At 36.5% G+C, this 16,259-nt stretch overlaps 1 protein-coding gene and 1 pseudogene across 2 annotated transcripts in view; both read right to left on the reverse strand.

Moving 5' to 3' along the window:
• Nucleotides 1-16,259, reverse strand: part of RPS6KA5 (ribosomal protein S6 kinase A5) — a 69,876-nt gene that overhangs the window by 25,736 nt on the left and 27,881 nt on the right. Inside the window, exons 2-4 of one of the 2 annotated variants that reach the window (XM_041416209.1) lie at nt 6,914-7,041; nt 6,153-6,236; nt 2,169-2,272 (exon numbers count right to left, since the gene is read on the reverse strand). In XM_041416209.1, coding sequence (XP_041272143.1) covers nt 2,169-2,272; nt 6,153-6,236; nt 6,914-7,006 — 281 coding nt within the window. In that variant the 5' untranslated portion in view covers nt 7,007-7,041. The remainder of the gene's footprint in view (nt 1-2,168; nt 2,273-6,152; nt 6,237-6,913; nt 7,042-16,259) is intronic. The other variant, XM_041416125.1, reaches the window with a different exon arrangement.
• Nucleotides 3,639-4,170, reverse strand: LOC121331984 (annotated as a pseudogene).

Below are 16,259 nucleotides of genomic sequence, written 5' to 3' on the forward strand. Positions count from 1 at the left end.
TGCCTGCTCTATGCTACCCTCAGGAAAAGCTCCTGTTCTCCCAAAGGCAGCAGTCACCATTCCCCAGAAGGTTCCACACGACTCAGCGCAGCAGCCAGGGCAGCAGCAATGCTCTCCTATGTTCTTAAAAGGATCCTAACATTCATGACATAATCTTCAGACACATAACACTGAAACGATCCAACAAAGACATTGCTATCTGTGGGAAGGATTTAGAAACCACTGGGTCTTATGAGTATAGGAGTAACACAAGAGAGATGAAATCTAGTCTGAAATGCAATCATATAACTGGGAGTAAGAAGATTTCAGCTATATAGCTGGGAGGAAGAACTACAAACCAGAGAGTCATCAGTTGAAAGTAACAGAAGAAGAAAAGGAATCAGATCTATCAGACCAGCACTGGCATCAACAAGAGGAATCCAAGAAAAAGGAAGAAGTATTTTTTTGTTCAGATGGTAAATTATTCCTTCCATTAACCAAGATCTTCTTGAAACATCAACAAGAATAAATTGTCCATATGTAAGAAAGAACAACAGAAGCTAAGTTAAGAAAAGGCTTTTTCAGGAAACAGGAAGACTGGGGAACATCTTCAATATAGGAAACTGTAAGAATTTAACTTCTAAATTTATCAAAAACTGAAATACCATAGGACTGCTATCTATAAAATGCATAGCATTAACGTCCACCACAATATAAACAGACTGAACAGCAACACAGTAAACTTGCCACAACTAAAGAAAGTTATTAGCTGTCAGAGCACAAATGTTAACAACCTTGTTATTCAAATTATCAGAAATATTATTATCTTAAAAAAGCACCAAAGTGCCTACCAAAAGAATGTCAAGTCCTGTGGAATACATAACTAAAAAGTTTCCCATTTTTTGGGAAACAAGATCTGTAAAGTTCAGTTCAAAGTTCTCTCTAAAAAAAAAAAAAAAAAAAGTAATTGTTACTCCTTCAGAGTCCCATCTAGTAAATCTCAGGAATCAAAATTACCAAATTCAGCCATGGCATAAGTAACCAGTCAACGAAACCTCTAACCTTAAATAGGGCAGAAAGAAATAACTGAATTTTTAACTGCAATATTACAACCAAGCAGGTGAAGTCCTGATTTTTCTTTCATTACCAGACTCTCTCTCTCTCTCGTATGTTTTCCTGTTTGCTGTGGTAGAGAAGTAAAAACCAATAAACAGGCTTTAATATCCCAAGAAATTGCCTGAACTTATAAGTAAAATAAATTCTCTAAACAACTGTATATTCCACCATCCATTACAACCTTAAATATCAAGTGATTTCAGGGGAGGGTCAGAACCAGGACAATACCTTCCAACAGAAGCAAGACTATTCTTAGTTTGGGGACTGGACTTACAAGCTCATTTTGACAGCAGTTAGTAATTTGAGCAATATAAGACCTCAACTTCCTGCTCCAAAAGAAATCTAGTAAAAGGAAATTGTTGTTTTGGGGGAGATTTCAGTAATGTGTTTTGGAGAAGCTTATTGCTTTGTCTTTTAAAAATGCTCCAGTGCTTTTACACAGGTACTGAAAACAAACCTTGAAAGTGTGGAGATTATTGAATGTAACAAAAAGTTTATATGTAAAAGATAAGAATGGTATAGTTTATTTCATTTCTGTAAGTATCATATTCATTTCTTCTCAGATATGCAAATGGGCTAGACAAAACCTGTGTTTCATGCTATACACTAATAAAATATTATTTGTAAGAAAAAGGTGGGAGTAGGGTACATTCTGGCACTTTAAATCTGCAGTCTGACAGAACAACCTAGTAAGAGCTGATAAAAAAAGTATCTCTAGCTAAAGATATCTCTAATGTATTAAGATTTGGAATGTGATAATTCTATTTACATATACTTTGGTATTTCATTTGAGTTCCTTTTCAACAGTAAACATGCAACAGAGCTTAGTATCTACAAGGCTGTGGCTCCACTGTAGTTTAAACAAAACAGGCCTTTTGTGAAGTCAGTTCTACTAGCTAATAAAAGCTATCTACTTTCCAATGTCATTCTATTGAACAGAACTGGAGCACATAAAATGTTACCATGGCAGCACTTTCTTCCTAAATTTTAAATTAACAAACTCTCACAAAACATATTATGGCATAAGGATCATCTGTTAGCAAGCACATATACTTCACTGCTTTGAATCTTACCTAGAAATCTCAGCTTGGGAATTCTTCTCTCCGTCGACTGTAAATGGTGATGCTCCAGTTAATAATTCATACATAAGAACACCAACACTCCACCAATCAACAGCCTACAGAACAACAGTAATTATGTATGTTATGATACACTGAAGTAAAATTGTTAACAAAAGAAGGAATAGAACAATCCACATAGAAAGCAACTAGCATAGGAAGAACCTACCTATATACAAATACAAAGGCAGAATGGGATACAATGAAACATAAACAACTGTGGTACTGACTGAAGGTATTTTCTGTGATAAATTAATTTTATACTGAAATCTCTCCATTTAGCTTCTTCAACTAATTTCTAAAGCTGAACTCTTTCTACTGATTACTAAATTTCCTTTTTTCTTTCCCAACAGAATTAATTTTGGTTTTTACCATTGTGATATGAATTCTAATACACATTCAAAATAACAGGAACCTAAGGCTTGCTAATAAGTAGTGGAACTTGAAGTTTTATGAGCTTGAGAACAAAATTAAGGAATGTTCAAAAAGCAGAATTTAAGATCACAGCCCGCAGTTAATCCAGGCATCTGAAAATGCTATGAAACCATAGAACAGTTTGGATTGGAAAGGACCTAAAATACCATCTGTTCCAACCCCCTGCCATGGAGGACAAGGACACCTTTCACTAGATAAGGTTGCTCAGAGCCCCATTCAACATGGCCTTGGACATTTCCAGGTACAGAGCATTTACAACTTCTCTGGGCAACCTGTTCCAGTACCTCATCAGCCTCACAGTAAAGAATTTCATCCTAACATCTAATCTAAATCTCTCCTCTTTTAGTTTAAAGCCATTCCCCCTTGTCCTGTCACTACATGCCCTTGTGAAAAGTCTGCCTCCATCTTCTTGTAGGCTCCCTTCAGGTACTGGAAAGCCACAGTGAGGCCTCCTCCAGGCTGAACACCATTCTCTCAGCCTTTGCTCACAAAAGCGGTGCCCCATCCCTCTAATCACCTTGGTGCCCCCTCTCCTTCAGACTTGTTCCAACAGGTCCCTGTCCTTCCCGTGCTGGGACCCCAGAGCTGGATGCAGCACTCCAGTGGGGTCTCAACAGAGCAGAATGGAAGGGCAGAATCCCCTCCCATCACCCTGCTGCCCACATTGCTTTGGATGCAGTCCAGGACACATTTGGCTCTCTGGGTGGTGAGTGCCCATGGCTGGATCATGTCCAGCCTCTCATCCTCCAGCACCCCCAAGTCCTTCTCAGCAGGGCTGCTCTGACCTGTTCATGCTCACCCTGTGTTGACACTGAGGGTTGCCCTGACCCAGGTGCAGCACCTTGCACTTGGTCTTGTCAAAACTCATGAGATGAGTTTGCATGCCCAGTTCTTGAACTTATCCAGGTCCCTCTGGATGGCATCCCATCCTTCAGTTTTCGGTTGTTGTTGTTAATAACACCAATACGAACAACAACAACTTTTTAATGTTTAAATACTTGGATCACTAGTTGTCTATTTAAGTTCTTGAAATTTTTCACTTATGTAGTATCTGCTTCTGTCAGATACTCCAAACCTGACAGATTTTCAAGGAATCTGCTTAAAAGCGCAGTTCCTTCCTTTTATTAGATCTATGACATTTCCAACCTTGAACACAAATTCAGCCAGTTCATGTTTCACCTGTTAGCTGTTTCACACAGGCAAAGCTTTCAGGAAAACCAAGTCTCCAACATCCTACTGCTGCAATAGATCATGGGTAGAACAGTGTTTTGCTTGTTAAAGAACTTTAGTAAGGATCTAGCACAAGCCTTGTAACGCCCACTTTGAGTGTTTACTGCATTTGGGTTCCTGTTACTTTGCCTGCTATCCATTTTGCATGGAGAGCTCCACACGGTACAAGCACTGTTCAGTTATGGCCATCCAGTGCCACGGCTGCACCTCGGGGGCCTTAGAGAGATGGACTGTGGTAACACATGGGACACTTGGCTTCCCATACACTAATCATATTATTCATACCTCCCATACCTTCCAAAATACTTTTTTCTTTCTAAAGGAAGTATGCTACTATGAATAATAAAGGAAGCAGTTTAGTCCTTTCAACAAAACTAATTACAGGTGTTTGAACTTCTCAGGTTTACAGCCATGAAATCTGAAAATCAATGAAACTTCTGCTTTACTTATGTTGGCAATATTAATACAATACAGCAAGACAACTAGTGAAATCCCAACAACTTGTACACATATTTTACTTAGATTTGCTTCAAAATACACAGAATCTGATGTCTCATATATTCACCCAAGAGTATCTAGAAGAACTACCTGATGAAGTCTCTGTACTGTTACTAATTATTTTGCAAATAAATAATTCTCAGAGAAAATACCAAAGAATTTCTTGGCATGTGTTTTTCCAAAAGAAAAGGAGAATCTGCAGAATCAGAAATCAAACTTCAAAAAAATAAATACTGAAATACTAGAGTAAGTCCTTAAGACAAACACTGCAATCATCTAGAAGAGATTATAGATGATAAATATTGATTAATGAGAGCACAGCATACTAAAGCAATCTTGTTTTCTCTTTTTGTAAGGTCTTTGAGTTGTTAGATATGCACTAAATATGAAATACACTAAAAATCTTCTAAAATTACCATACATGACATTGTCAATGGTAAGGTAGTGAGCATGTGGTGTAAACAACTTACATAACATACATAACTGCAAAATCTCCCCACTGATCAACTAACAGTCCCTATCAAACCGAGAAGTTACTCCTTATAGAATACTGTATGACTCTGCATGACATCTGAAGAAAGTATCAGACAGAACCACAGAGCACAGAGATTCCGCTTTAAGTTAGCAATAAGGCTGAATTTTTAAGCTCTGAGAAGCCAGAATCATAATTCAAGGTGACTGAGAAATTGGAGGGATGCTCTGGAGGTGGCATGACTAAACTAAGAGAGTGCAGGAAAGAGCTTTAATAAGTACGTTTTTTAAATTCCATTTTTAATAGCAACCGGGAAAGCAGTACAGTAGAAAAAGATGAAGAGGTTATAGTGGAATTCAAGGTAGGTGTGAGACAATGACTAAGTGAAAAGAAAAAGCACACACTATTTTATGTGTAGTAGAATAATCAGGGAGGTCATTCTGCTCTACTTCAAACTGCCATATCCCAGCTATGCCCACTACAGTGCTCCCTAACTGAAGGTAAACTCAGACCAAAAGAGACACAGAATGCATAGAGAAGGAAAAGAAAGAACTTTCTCAGGTACAAGTCAGACTCTTCCAGTTCTTACACAGGCTGCTATAAAAGAAACCACAATCAACTACATTCCATGATCCACAACAAAGACAACTCAACTCAGTCCACAGCAAAAAAATTACACAGATCAAATAGTCTCCAAAACTTGCAATTATAGTGAGCAATCAGAATAAGTTACCTAGGAGTACTGCAGAATTACTTTGGAGAGTAGGGTTTTTTGCTTATTTCAAAAATCATCTGTTAATTGTTGTTGTCTTGATCTTTTCTATCACTGACACTTTATTGTGCAATAAAACTTGAGTCACAAGTCAAATAATTTTACAATATGAGAACGCTTATAATATTAATGACCTATCCCATACCTCAATAAAGATAACCGATTTCTAGGATGTCCAGTTTAAAATGTGTATCAGAATTAGCCACAAACCATTTTCTACTCTGAGCTAGTTTTTTATGCAAAGGCAAATAAGTGCTAACTAAGTTTATTGTCCCACAACATAATTAGAACAAATTTTGAACAGAACACAAATAAGCCTCAATACCTTTATAAATATGACTTTTACTTCAGATCAGAAGAGGAAAATACATCAACATACAACTGAAGACACAGGAAACAATCTATCTTAGGACAACCTTAAATAACACATACTTAAATAAGACAACATGTCATATTTTACAAAACCCCCTCAAGATGAGCAATATGTTGACTGAAGAATTAGTTTATTTTCAGTAATAAACTTAGAACATACCTTATCATGTCCTGTGTCTCCCCCTCTTACAATATCTGGAGCCATATATTCTATTGTTCCACAGAAGGAATATGCTCTCTCATTCTAGGAAAAAAAGAATTACATCAAACAATTATATTATACAAATAATACGGGACAGGTATGGCTAAGAGTTCCGAGATGCTGGCAGCAATTCTTCTCCAAATAGCTCAGAACTGCTAACTAAATAATATTCCATCATACGTAGTGACCATATCACATAATGCTACAGAATATTTAGTCTTCTATGAAAAAATAAAATGTCATAAGTTTGTGTTGCAGTCTAAGATAAGCACACAAAAATATAATACTAATATTTAGAAAAACTCTCCCATAAGCCTAAACGATCTATATATTTCAGAACTTCGCAAGATTCCCCAATTAACAGAGACATACATTTTGAAGGCTGCAATACCAATACTCTAGATAACAAATGAAATTTTTCATTAAAAAGGGAATTACTTGTAAGATGTACAATTTGACTAAATTGGATATAAGATCCTTTGAGTTCCCCATATTTAGGAATCCATTATGACCTCTAGAAAAGTTGTTTTCTTTCGCAACAAACACATATATAAGAAACAACATTATCTCAAGAAGAGACTTGGAGAGGGACAAGACAGAGAAGGGGAAAGGCAGACAGTGTTGTAAATTTAATTTTATTCTACACACTGAATTATTCTCTTGTTCAAAACTAAGCTGCTTTCACAGGCATGTATAATTGTTCCCTAGTAGCGATTTACCTTTGAGGTCAACATGAGGTCATGCTGTACCTTGCTAATGACGAAAGCACATGTGTTTGGGCCATGCAACATTGTTCCTCCCTTATCCTTCATGCTTCTAGCATTTTGGGGAGAGATCCTGATAGGTCCTTTAAAGAAGAGTGTTCAAAAAAGCAAATATTTCAAAAGTCAGGTTTTACATTTGTAGATTCAGGTTTGGAGTTTAAAACAGGTGCTATATAAGAGACTACACTAATGAGAAGAAGCTTCAAAAAGTAGAAATAGTGCTCTGTGCTACCCTAAGGCATAAAAATTAAACAGTCCAGCAGCATATTATTAAACTGTATTTCTTAAAATACATATACTGTGACTGGTTTTTTGGGGTAAATTTCTGAATTCAGAGTAGTTAAAAGGCCTGATTTTGTTTAAATGTTAACTTGAAATATTAACTTCTGAGACAAAACCATATAATAAGCTTTTCATGATTCCACTTTCTTTTGACACAACTATTGTTTCTCTTTGATAATCTTTTCTAGAACCTGCTATCTTAAAGAAATATAGTGTGATAGAAAGCACAAACAAAGAAAAATGTCAGAAACTCCTAGCCCTCCATCAGAGAATCTAAGCCTTCAATCTCTGGTCTTTTTTCCTTCAGCTGGGAGGGTAGGAGGGAGAGAGGGATGAAAAAGGGTGAAAAGGAAAAGGAAGGGGAGTGGAAAACACAGAAACTGCTCTTCACTTGCTACCTCTCCAAAGAGTAAATATAATGCAGCCAAAGTCAGATATCAAGACAACTGTCTGAAAGCAAAGCACTCTGACTTCAGCTACAGATTGACACAGACTTGCCTTCATAAGATGCTGTAGAATGTTCTGACTTCAAAACAGCTGAAGTAATAAAATCCAGATACTTCTTTGTTAGAAACCTTTGCTTATGCTGTGGTTTATTAAGTTACAAGCTTCATCAATTACATCTAGCTGTTACTTAAAAAACACAGATTTTAGAGTACGAAGTTTCATTAGGAATACTTAGGTAAATTTGTCACTGTTAAATATGCCTCTTCCAGCAAGTCACTAATAGTTTCTGCTGTTATGCACTACATGTGGGTTTAAAACCATTTTCAAAGAAGGTTATCTCCAATAACAGTTTTATTTTCTGTTATTTTCTGGTCTCCTGGGTACGTGAGAGACATGGATATAGTGGAGAGCGTCCAGCAAAGAACCATAAATATGATTAAGGGAACCTGTGAGAAAAGGCTGATAAAGCTGGGACTGTTTCACCTATAGAGGTGAACCTGACAGTTCAGGGAGATCACATCAATGTACAAAAATGCCTGAAGCAAGCATGCAAAAAAAGAGGGAGCAGGGCTCTTTTCAGCGGTGCCCAGTGACAGGATCAGAGGAGGAAACACTTTTTTACTGTGAGGGTGACTGAGCACATGCACAGGCTGGCCATGAAGGTTGTGGAGTATCCCTCCTTGGAGATATTCAAAAGGCTTCTTGTGGGCAACCAGCCCTAGGTGACTGTATTTGTACAAAGTGTTGGGCAAGATGACATTCAGCAATCCCTTCCACTCTGTGATTCTGTCACAAAATGCCAATGTAAGCTGCATTTCAACATTCATTTAGAAACCCCCTTATTTTGTACCCTCAGTTTGTAAATTTCTGTAAATGAAATTTACATTTCATTTAACTGTGTAACATAAATCCAAACTCCAAAAGCCACATTATTAACACTTCTATGTTATGAGATGTAAGACAAGAAAGGATGTTCTTAAAAAAAAACTGAACTTGAATTAGCTACAGGTGAATGCTCACTGAACATGCACATCTTGCAAATACTTGAGCTTAACAATTTTTTTGTCTTTGAAACTACCTGAAAATGTAGGAATCATTTCTCCTCAAAGACAGAGAGGTCTTATGCTTTCAGAGTTATCTAATGATCTCCTTCAACAAATAAAAAAAAGCACATTCACAGCAACAAAAAAAGCAAAAGGATCAAACTCCATTTTGCTGCAGAGACTAGTCACATTCATCACGTCTACAGGAAAGACCTGACTGATAGAGAAACAGTCACTGCTGCCATAGAAGGATGTGTCTTCAGAGCATACATCCACATTCATCACATCTACAGGAAAGACCTGACTATCTGATAGAGAAACAGTCACTGCTGCCATAGAAGGATGTGTCTTCAGAGCATACATCCTAGCCCACAATAATACAAATTCAGTTTCATGTTTTTTACAACATATACAAGGGTAGCTCTGGCAGATATTAAGTCTTGCAACTGCTCAAAGTCGCCTTTTTTCCTTTGTTAAAGGTACTTCAAAGTTCCAGGCTGCATAAATTAGACCCTCTCTGGGCTCTATCAGTAGTATTTCAAATAGCACCCATTAGAAATGAAAAGAGATACCAAAAATTCTAGAATACAGAAATCAGTATCATCATTGCTCCTATTTTGTACAGGTGTGAGTGTAAGTAATCAGAATCCTGAAAGTCATAACTTACAGCTTTGCTACAAGCATAAATAGTGAAAACTTTCCCAGGACACCAATGTCAGGGCCCTGAGCTTATCAACAGGCTCCATAACCTCTTTCACTAATCTTAGGAGTTAAAGCATCTCTGCTTAAGACCAATTCTGACAAAATGCAGCTGAGTAACCTGTGCAGAAGCTTGTCAAGGGCCTCCTCCACTTTGAGCTGGGAGCTGCAGTTCAGGCTCATGCTCCTGCACCAGCTGTGCTGTAGGTATGTCTGTTCTTGACTGGGTATCTCGCTGATACTGATCCATCAAATTCAAATCCTGACTTGTCCTCAAGCCTCTCTCCTCACAACAAACTTTTCTGATAACCACTGGACTGTTGCCCAAGCCTGTTTTTCTGGCACTAGAGACTCTCTGATCTTCTTGCATCACTGGTCAGTGAACATAGATCCATACTCGCTGCCGTCATCCTTAGCTCACACTAATGCAGGGAGCAGCCTCCCATTTCCCCATCCTGCTGCTTTCAGACAAACTAGCCCAGATCCACAGTTCCTCCAGGAACAGCTTAGAGGACTGAAGAATTTAGTAGTTATAGAGTTCAGCGCTATCACACAGAATATCTCATATATTAGCTAGCAACAAACTGGCTGCAAACTACTGATAAAATATTAGAGTTCCCTTGGTAAGCTTAAAAAGAAAACCAGGACCATAGGATCAATCAAAAGAACGCTATCATAACTGAAAATTTACTTATAATATGTAAAGGCCACATAGCAGAGGTTGCTCTAACAAGCTGCCCTGCTGAATAGATTTTGCATTTCAGAAAAATCACAAGTAAAGACTGAAAAGCCTGAATTCTTGGCAGAAATAGGACCTGTACATTCAGAAAGCCTTAGGGGTCATCCTATCATAGATATTTACCTCAAAAATAAAAATGCACCAAGGAAAAAACCCATTTCCATAGAAATTATACCTCTGACATCCTTTGCTGTCATTTTAATAGCCCAGAATAACATTAATTACAGTCTTAATTTAGGACGACATATGAAAATTGACAGAAAGACCTGTCACAGTTCAAAGATGTGATACAGGTTTAAAATGGGGGGGGAAAAATCTTGCTTTAACAAGGTCCTTGCCATACTGACTGGTTTCTTCTTTTTATTCACTTTTTTAAAGTTTCGATTATTTTGGGAAAATTATTGGTGATAATATCCAGACTTAACACTGCATAATTAAGCTGTCCATACCAGAAAGTATAAGTTCAATCAAAAGGCCTCTCAGCTGAAGACTGTTGCTTCTGTAGCTGTAGACTTCTATTCACAACCAAACGATGCCCTTTGCAGGAGACAAATGAGGAATAACAAAGACAGGCAAAAAAAGTTCAGTGGTACACTAGTTAGATTGCTCTGCTGCATATGACAAAATCACAATGAAGACTGTAATATAAAAATGAAAGTTTAGACTAGAGCAAGAACAGTTGTAATAGGGCAGATCAAGGTCCCCTAGCTTGCAATGTCATCATATGAAGAATTTTTTTAAAAGGATAGGATCATGTGAAATTAACTGAACATCTTATTCTAGTGGCTGTCCCAATGTGAAGCAGCCAGCTAAATCAAAATACCATATTGGTTACTATGCCTCTTGCCATAGCTAGACTCATGATTTCTGCTTCCAAAACACACATGGAACAATGCTGCTGAATTTTTCAAGCAAGAATGAGATTTGCCTGCCAGCAGATGCCATCAGAACAGGCAATTAAAGGGGACAGCAAGGGCAGCTAAACGTTGAACTGCGTTAAGCAAGAAATCTGTGACCTCTACCTCTGTGTCCCCAGAACAAAGCCAGTGGAAGGCCTCTGATCTAATGTCAAGTGCAGATTCAAGAACCCTTTTCACAGACTTTTACAATACCTGCGTTTGCTTTCATGGTGCAATGAAAGCAATTGCAAATTGCAATTCTACAAGCCATTATTTAAACCAGTTCCTGATAATGGATTTTAAAGCAAACAACTAAGAGTAAAGAAAACAAAAGTTTCATTTCTGCAGAAAAAAGAAATAAATCCAGAAACAACGTATTATTGTCTGGGAAGAATACAAGTATGTACTCTCTAAAACACTGTCTTTTTGAGAAGAGAGAGGCAGTAGTACCAAGAAAGAACAGCATACAACACAAAACATGAAAAACTCATATTTCTTCAAAAATAAGCAAAATTATAAGGCATGGACGACTACTAATTCTGGGAAGAATTCTGCTAGCTGTTATTGCAAGCCTTTAACAGTTATAATTTCCTTCATTAAAAGAAAAAATATAGAACATGTAAAATATTTATAGTTTCAGAGAGATCCAGAGGTAAAAGGTAAAGAAGTAGGAGCGGACAATTCTGCTCAAATGCAATCCATCTGGTTCTAAATTAATTTTCATTTGGTTGTGAATCTCTGGTCACTTAAGTTTTTCACATAGCTGACCAAGTTTCATGGAAGCAAGGTATTCACAGTTATTCAAAAGAAGAAAAATCTGTGAGAAGAATGGATTAATGACAATGGGAGTATTTGCCCTCAAAGTTACTTGTTTTCCCTTTGAAATCAGAATTTTTCTGAGCTGACTAGCAACCTAATATCCAACAGAAGATTGGATAACAGACTACTTAACACAGATTGGTGTTTCTCCTCAAAACAGCATTTTTTAAAATTGGAAAGAGCGTCTTTAAATCAGTCATTGTAAGAAATCATGATCTGTCTTGCAAAAAATCTTAAACAGCACTTCAATATTTTGACATCAAAATCTGGAGAGAAACTATTTTATGATCTGGTCTTCTGCATTGCTGGTCCATGCTGGAAAAGCACAATCTCCTTTGTGATAAGCACTGAAAAGGGAAGCCTCTTGAGCAAAGGCTCACAAAGTCAACTGATCACTGATGACCTGGTTTTGCAATTAAATTAGTCCAGCTCAGTGATGTGCCTTTAGAGTGTTTGGTATGTTCTTAATATTCAATTTCAGGACAGTTAAAACTGAGCCAACTGAAGTACACCAAACAAAGGAAAAAGTTTTTGCCATTGTTTCATTTATTTTTCCAAAACTAATTATCCAAACAGATCTATAACAGATGTTAACTTCTGTGGACTAATTTCACTATTTGGTTTACTCTGACTTCTTTCTCTTTGAAGAAATGTAAATCTACTTCTCATAATTGTTTGTTATGTCTACATCACTGAACAATCCTTTAATTAAAACACAAGCATATGTAGCAAGTCATCTGAAGTATAGATAATTTTACTCGTTTTTGCAAGAGAATGCTCAAGGTTGGAGGATGCACTGTCTAAATGCAATGATAAGACATTATCACTTTAATTGGACAATTACAAAGGGTCTTTTAAAGTTAAATGCATAGCTAATCTACTAGGTCACTCACGTTAGATGACAGTTCCTAAAGCACTTAATGAGTCAAGTTGTAGTCACTTCCTTCTGTTCTGGACTACCTTTAAACTGCACTAAGAATGTGTACAAATCTCTTCCCAGTTTACCTACCAAAACCCATAGTGGACTAGCCTCCATTTAATCACTTTTCCTCCAACAGAATGTGCTTTAAAATATTTTAAAAATACATACCACTTTTCTTTCCAGAACAGAATGTTCACTCTATTATCAAATAAATGAAAACTAGTAATTCACCAGTGAAAAGCATTTGAGCTATATCAAAATCTGCAACTGTCATCAAGAGACTTTCAGATGAAGAAACAACAATGTATAGGAATTATTCATTCTACACATCAGACAGAAGTACACAGACATCCACCCAACTGTCTTAGGCTTCAATTCAATCATCCCTCATACTGAATACCCATTTTTATATTATTTATTACTAAGGCATTTGGATGCTCACAGACACACTGTGTGAAGACTGGCAACATTCAGTATTTACTATCTAATTTTTTAAACTTCATTAAGCAAACACAAAAGGTTCAGAAAAAAACTTAAGCTAATGCAGAAGATGTGTACCAATGCAGAAGAATTGAGCACTTCGCTACACTCTGGAAGAAAGTGTACTTTATTGGATTTAATTAAGAAGAAAAACATTAATTATTATGCATGGTCAAACAGACCATTTTTACAGTAATTCAATGCATGTGTTCATATTATTTTGCTTAAGACAAAGATCTCCATGTATAGTAAAACAAGATTTTTTTGTCTAGTTATAGAACTAAAGGCAATGTGAGGGAAAAGGATTTTTAAAAATGAAGTAGCACTTTAGCAATACACATCAAAATTAAGACCAGACGTGATGACTAGGTTAAACTGACATTGACCAAATCAAAACAAGTCCAGTGTAGAAGTGGAGCTATTAATGAGCTAAAAAGATATAAGCTACAAGTCCACAAGACAACACACAAGAAGTATGATGGAAAAAGACCCAAAAACAATAACTTAGGAGTTCTTGGGTTTTTAAAGATAAATGTATTACAAGAGTTGAGAAAAAAACCAAACAAAAAAAAAAACAAAAAACCAACCAAACAAAAAAATCCCACTGAAGTGATTTCACTTGTGCAATGAACAAAATAGTGCTGTAGAAGTTTCAATTTCTACCAATTCTCTGTGTCCCCAATAACAACTTATATTAGTGTCATGTGCAAATGTACTTTCAAACCCAGTTACACAAACACTACACTGAGATGCACGAAAACATCAGGACAAAATTGACTTTTTTACCCCAATTTTGTTTACAATTCAGTTGGGATTTAAAAATCATTTACACTAGCCTTAAATTCATCATGGAGTTAAGAATACAAATACCATAAAAAGCAATACTGAATCTCTTTCAATCTCTTAAATCTCATACCTAATCCCATTATTTGGTCAGGCTAGTAAAACTGGAGGTCTTCATGAGCTTTTAAATAAAGTTTGCATCAAAAGTACTTTCATACTTAAATACCTTGTGATACTGACCTACCCCATGTGAAAATTCCTTTTTATTGAACTACTTTATTCCAGTCAGGTTATTTCTTCTTCTTGCATGTAAGTAAAAGCATATTGCTTCATTTTAAAGAAAAACAAAGGCAATACCACTGTTGATTCAGTTGTAAAAGACAAATTTCATGTTTTAGCAAAGCAATACCATAAAATACTTTAAAGCTCTTAAAGCTGCACTGCTTTAACTTGGATGTTTAATTCATGCATGCTATTTTCACATCATAACTAAAACAGAGAGAATACTTGACAATGCACTCTTCACACATGCTTCAGTAGCTGCATGGCAGAAATCAACAGGTTTCTGTTTTCCTACAAGTCACAGGCATTTGCTTCCTTTCACTCAAGCAGTGCTTAAGGAAAAGCAGCTTCCCACCTCTTCACTGTAGAACAGTCAATCTGCTGTAATTATTGTAGTCCTGTTTGATTCATTACATGCCCAGGTGGAAATCTTTAACAGTCATCAGATTATAGCAGAGATAATGAAAATACTGAATCATCATGTTTTCTAGCAAGCATCACTAACTACAAAACTATCCAAAATTCATAAATACACGGTGAAGTATTTCTCCCTAATAAGAACATTAAATATAGTACTCTCTACTATGATAATATATGATACTAAATATAGTATCTCTACTATGATAATTTTTATCCTTTTTGAATAACCTAAATAAAACTTGTTTCAGACAATCAGTCCAAAGAGAGGGTTACTAGAATAAATTCCACTTGCTTAAGAATGCATTTCTAATGGGAAAATTCTTGCAAGAACCAGGTGGACCATGAAAGACACATCAAAAAAGGGAGAGAAATGAAAGTACACTGCTCTGACTAAATTGCAAATACTACACCTTTATCTGACTTACACAGTTGTGTAATTTTATTTAAAAGTGTTACCCTAGTGAGCAGGAAAACACTATACAGGCAAATTCTACCTGCTGTAAGTACATTGGTTCAGAAGTGTAGGTATCTATTGTAAACAATTTTTAGCGCTCTAGTAGTAGCCTGATTATCTACAAAAAATAAGACAAATATGAAATGTCAATTTCTATGTGTAAATAGGTAATTTTAATAATGTTTAAATTCAGCAGCTAAATTACAATAGCACACATGAAAACTTAAGCCAAATGCAGACCGTTTCTTAGATTTTGAAAGCAAACAACACAGTCGCAATTACTTTTCTTCTTAAAAGAAACTTGAAAAACTGTTGAGATTTTTTACAGGGAAGACAAATATAAAATGTGAAAGAGAATAAAAGAAAAAATATAGTTAGATGAACACATTTATAAGGTATATACTGAAAACAGAATGGGTTAGAGTCAGAAGAACCAACATTAAATTTCCAAGGAGCAAGATGGCTTTATTTAATGACTGGAGAAAGAAGAATCCAATTCAGAATGTGGATAAAGCAAACAGGTATCTCAGATGCCTATCCAAGTCCTCCCCTTTCCTTGCACTGCTTGTAAATGATGTGCCAAAGGTGAGCACAGATGAGATGTGCTTCTTAAAAAAAAAACTTGGTTTGAGACTTTAAGGTTCTGATTCATTATAACATTCTTAACACAGTGAAGATTTAGGCTTCATTCAGCTTTGGATCAGAGGCTGGGGTACTGTTCCTTTTCTCACCCCTCAGGGCAGCAATGCCAGTACGTGGCTTTATCTCTTGTGCCTAGCACGGTTCTCACAGCTCTAACAGGCCCCACTCTCCCTAGCCACACCTTTCACTATCATTCCTTCCTGATGGAAACTGCATCTCCCTGCACTTACTCTCTGGCACTGGTGTGGCAATCTGCTGCTAATCCCTTCTCATACCAGTGGAACCTCCCCTTGGTTTCATGCTGTAACTTAGAAGGAATATACTGACATTATCTCTACTACTTCCCTACTTCAGAAAGTAAAATTGAATATCTTTTAAAATGGTCCCTCC

This window comes from Onychostruthus taczanowskii, unplaced genomic scaffold (genome assembly GCF_017590055.1).
Source record: "Onychostruthus taczanowskii isolate IOZ18803 unplaced genomic scaffold, ASM1759005v1 scaffold1, whole genome shotgun sequence".
NCBI classification, from domain to species: Eukaryota; Metazoa; Chordata; class Aves; order Passeriformes; family Passeridae; genus Onychostruthus; species Onychostruthus taczanowskii.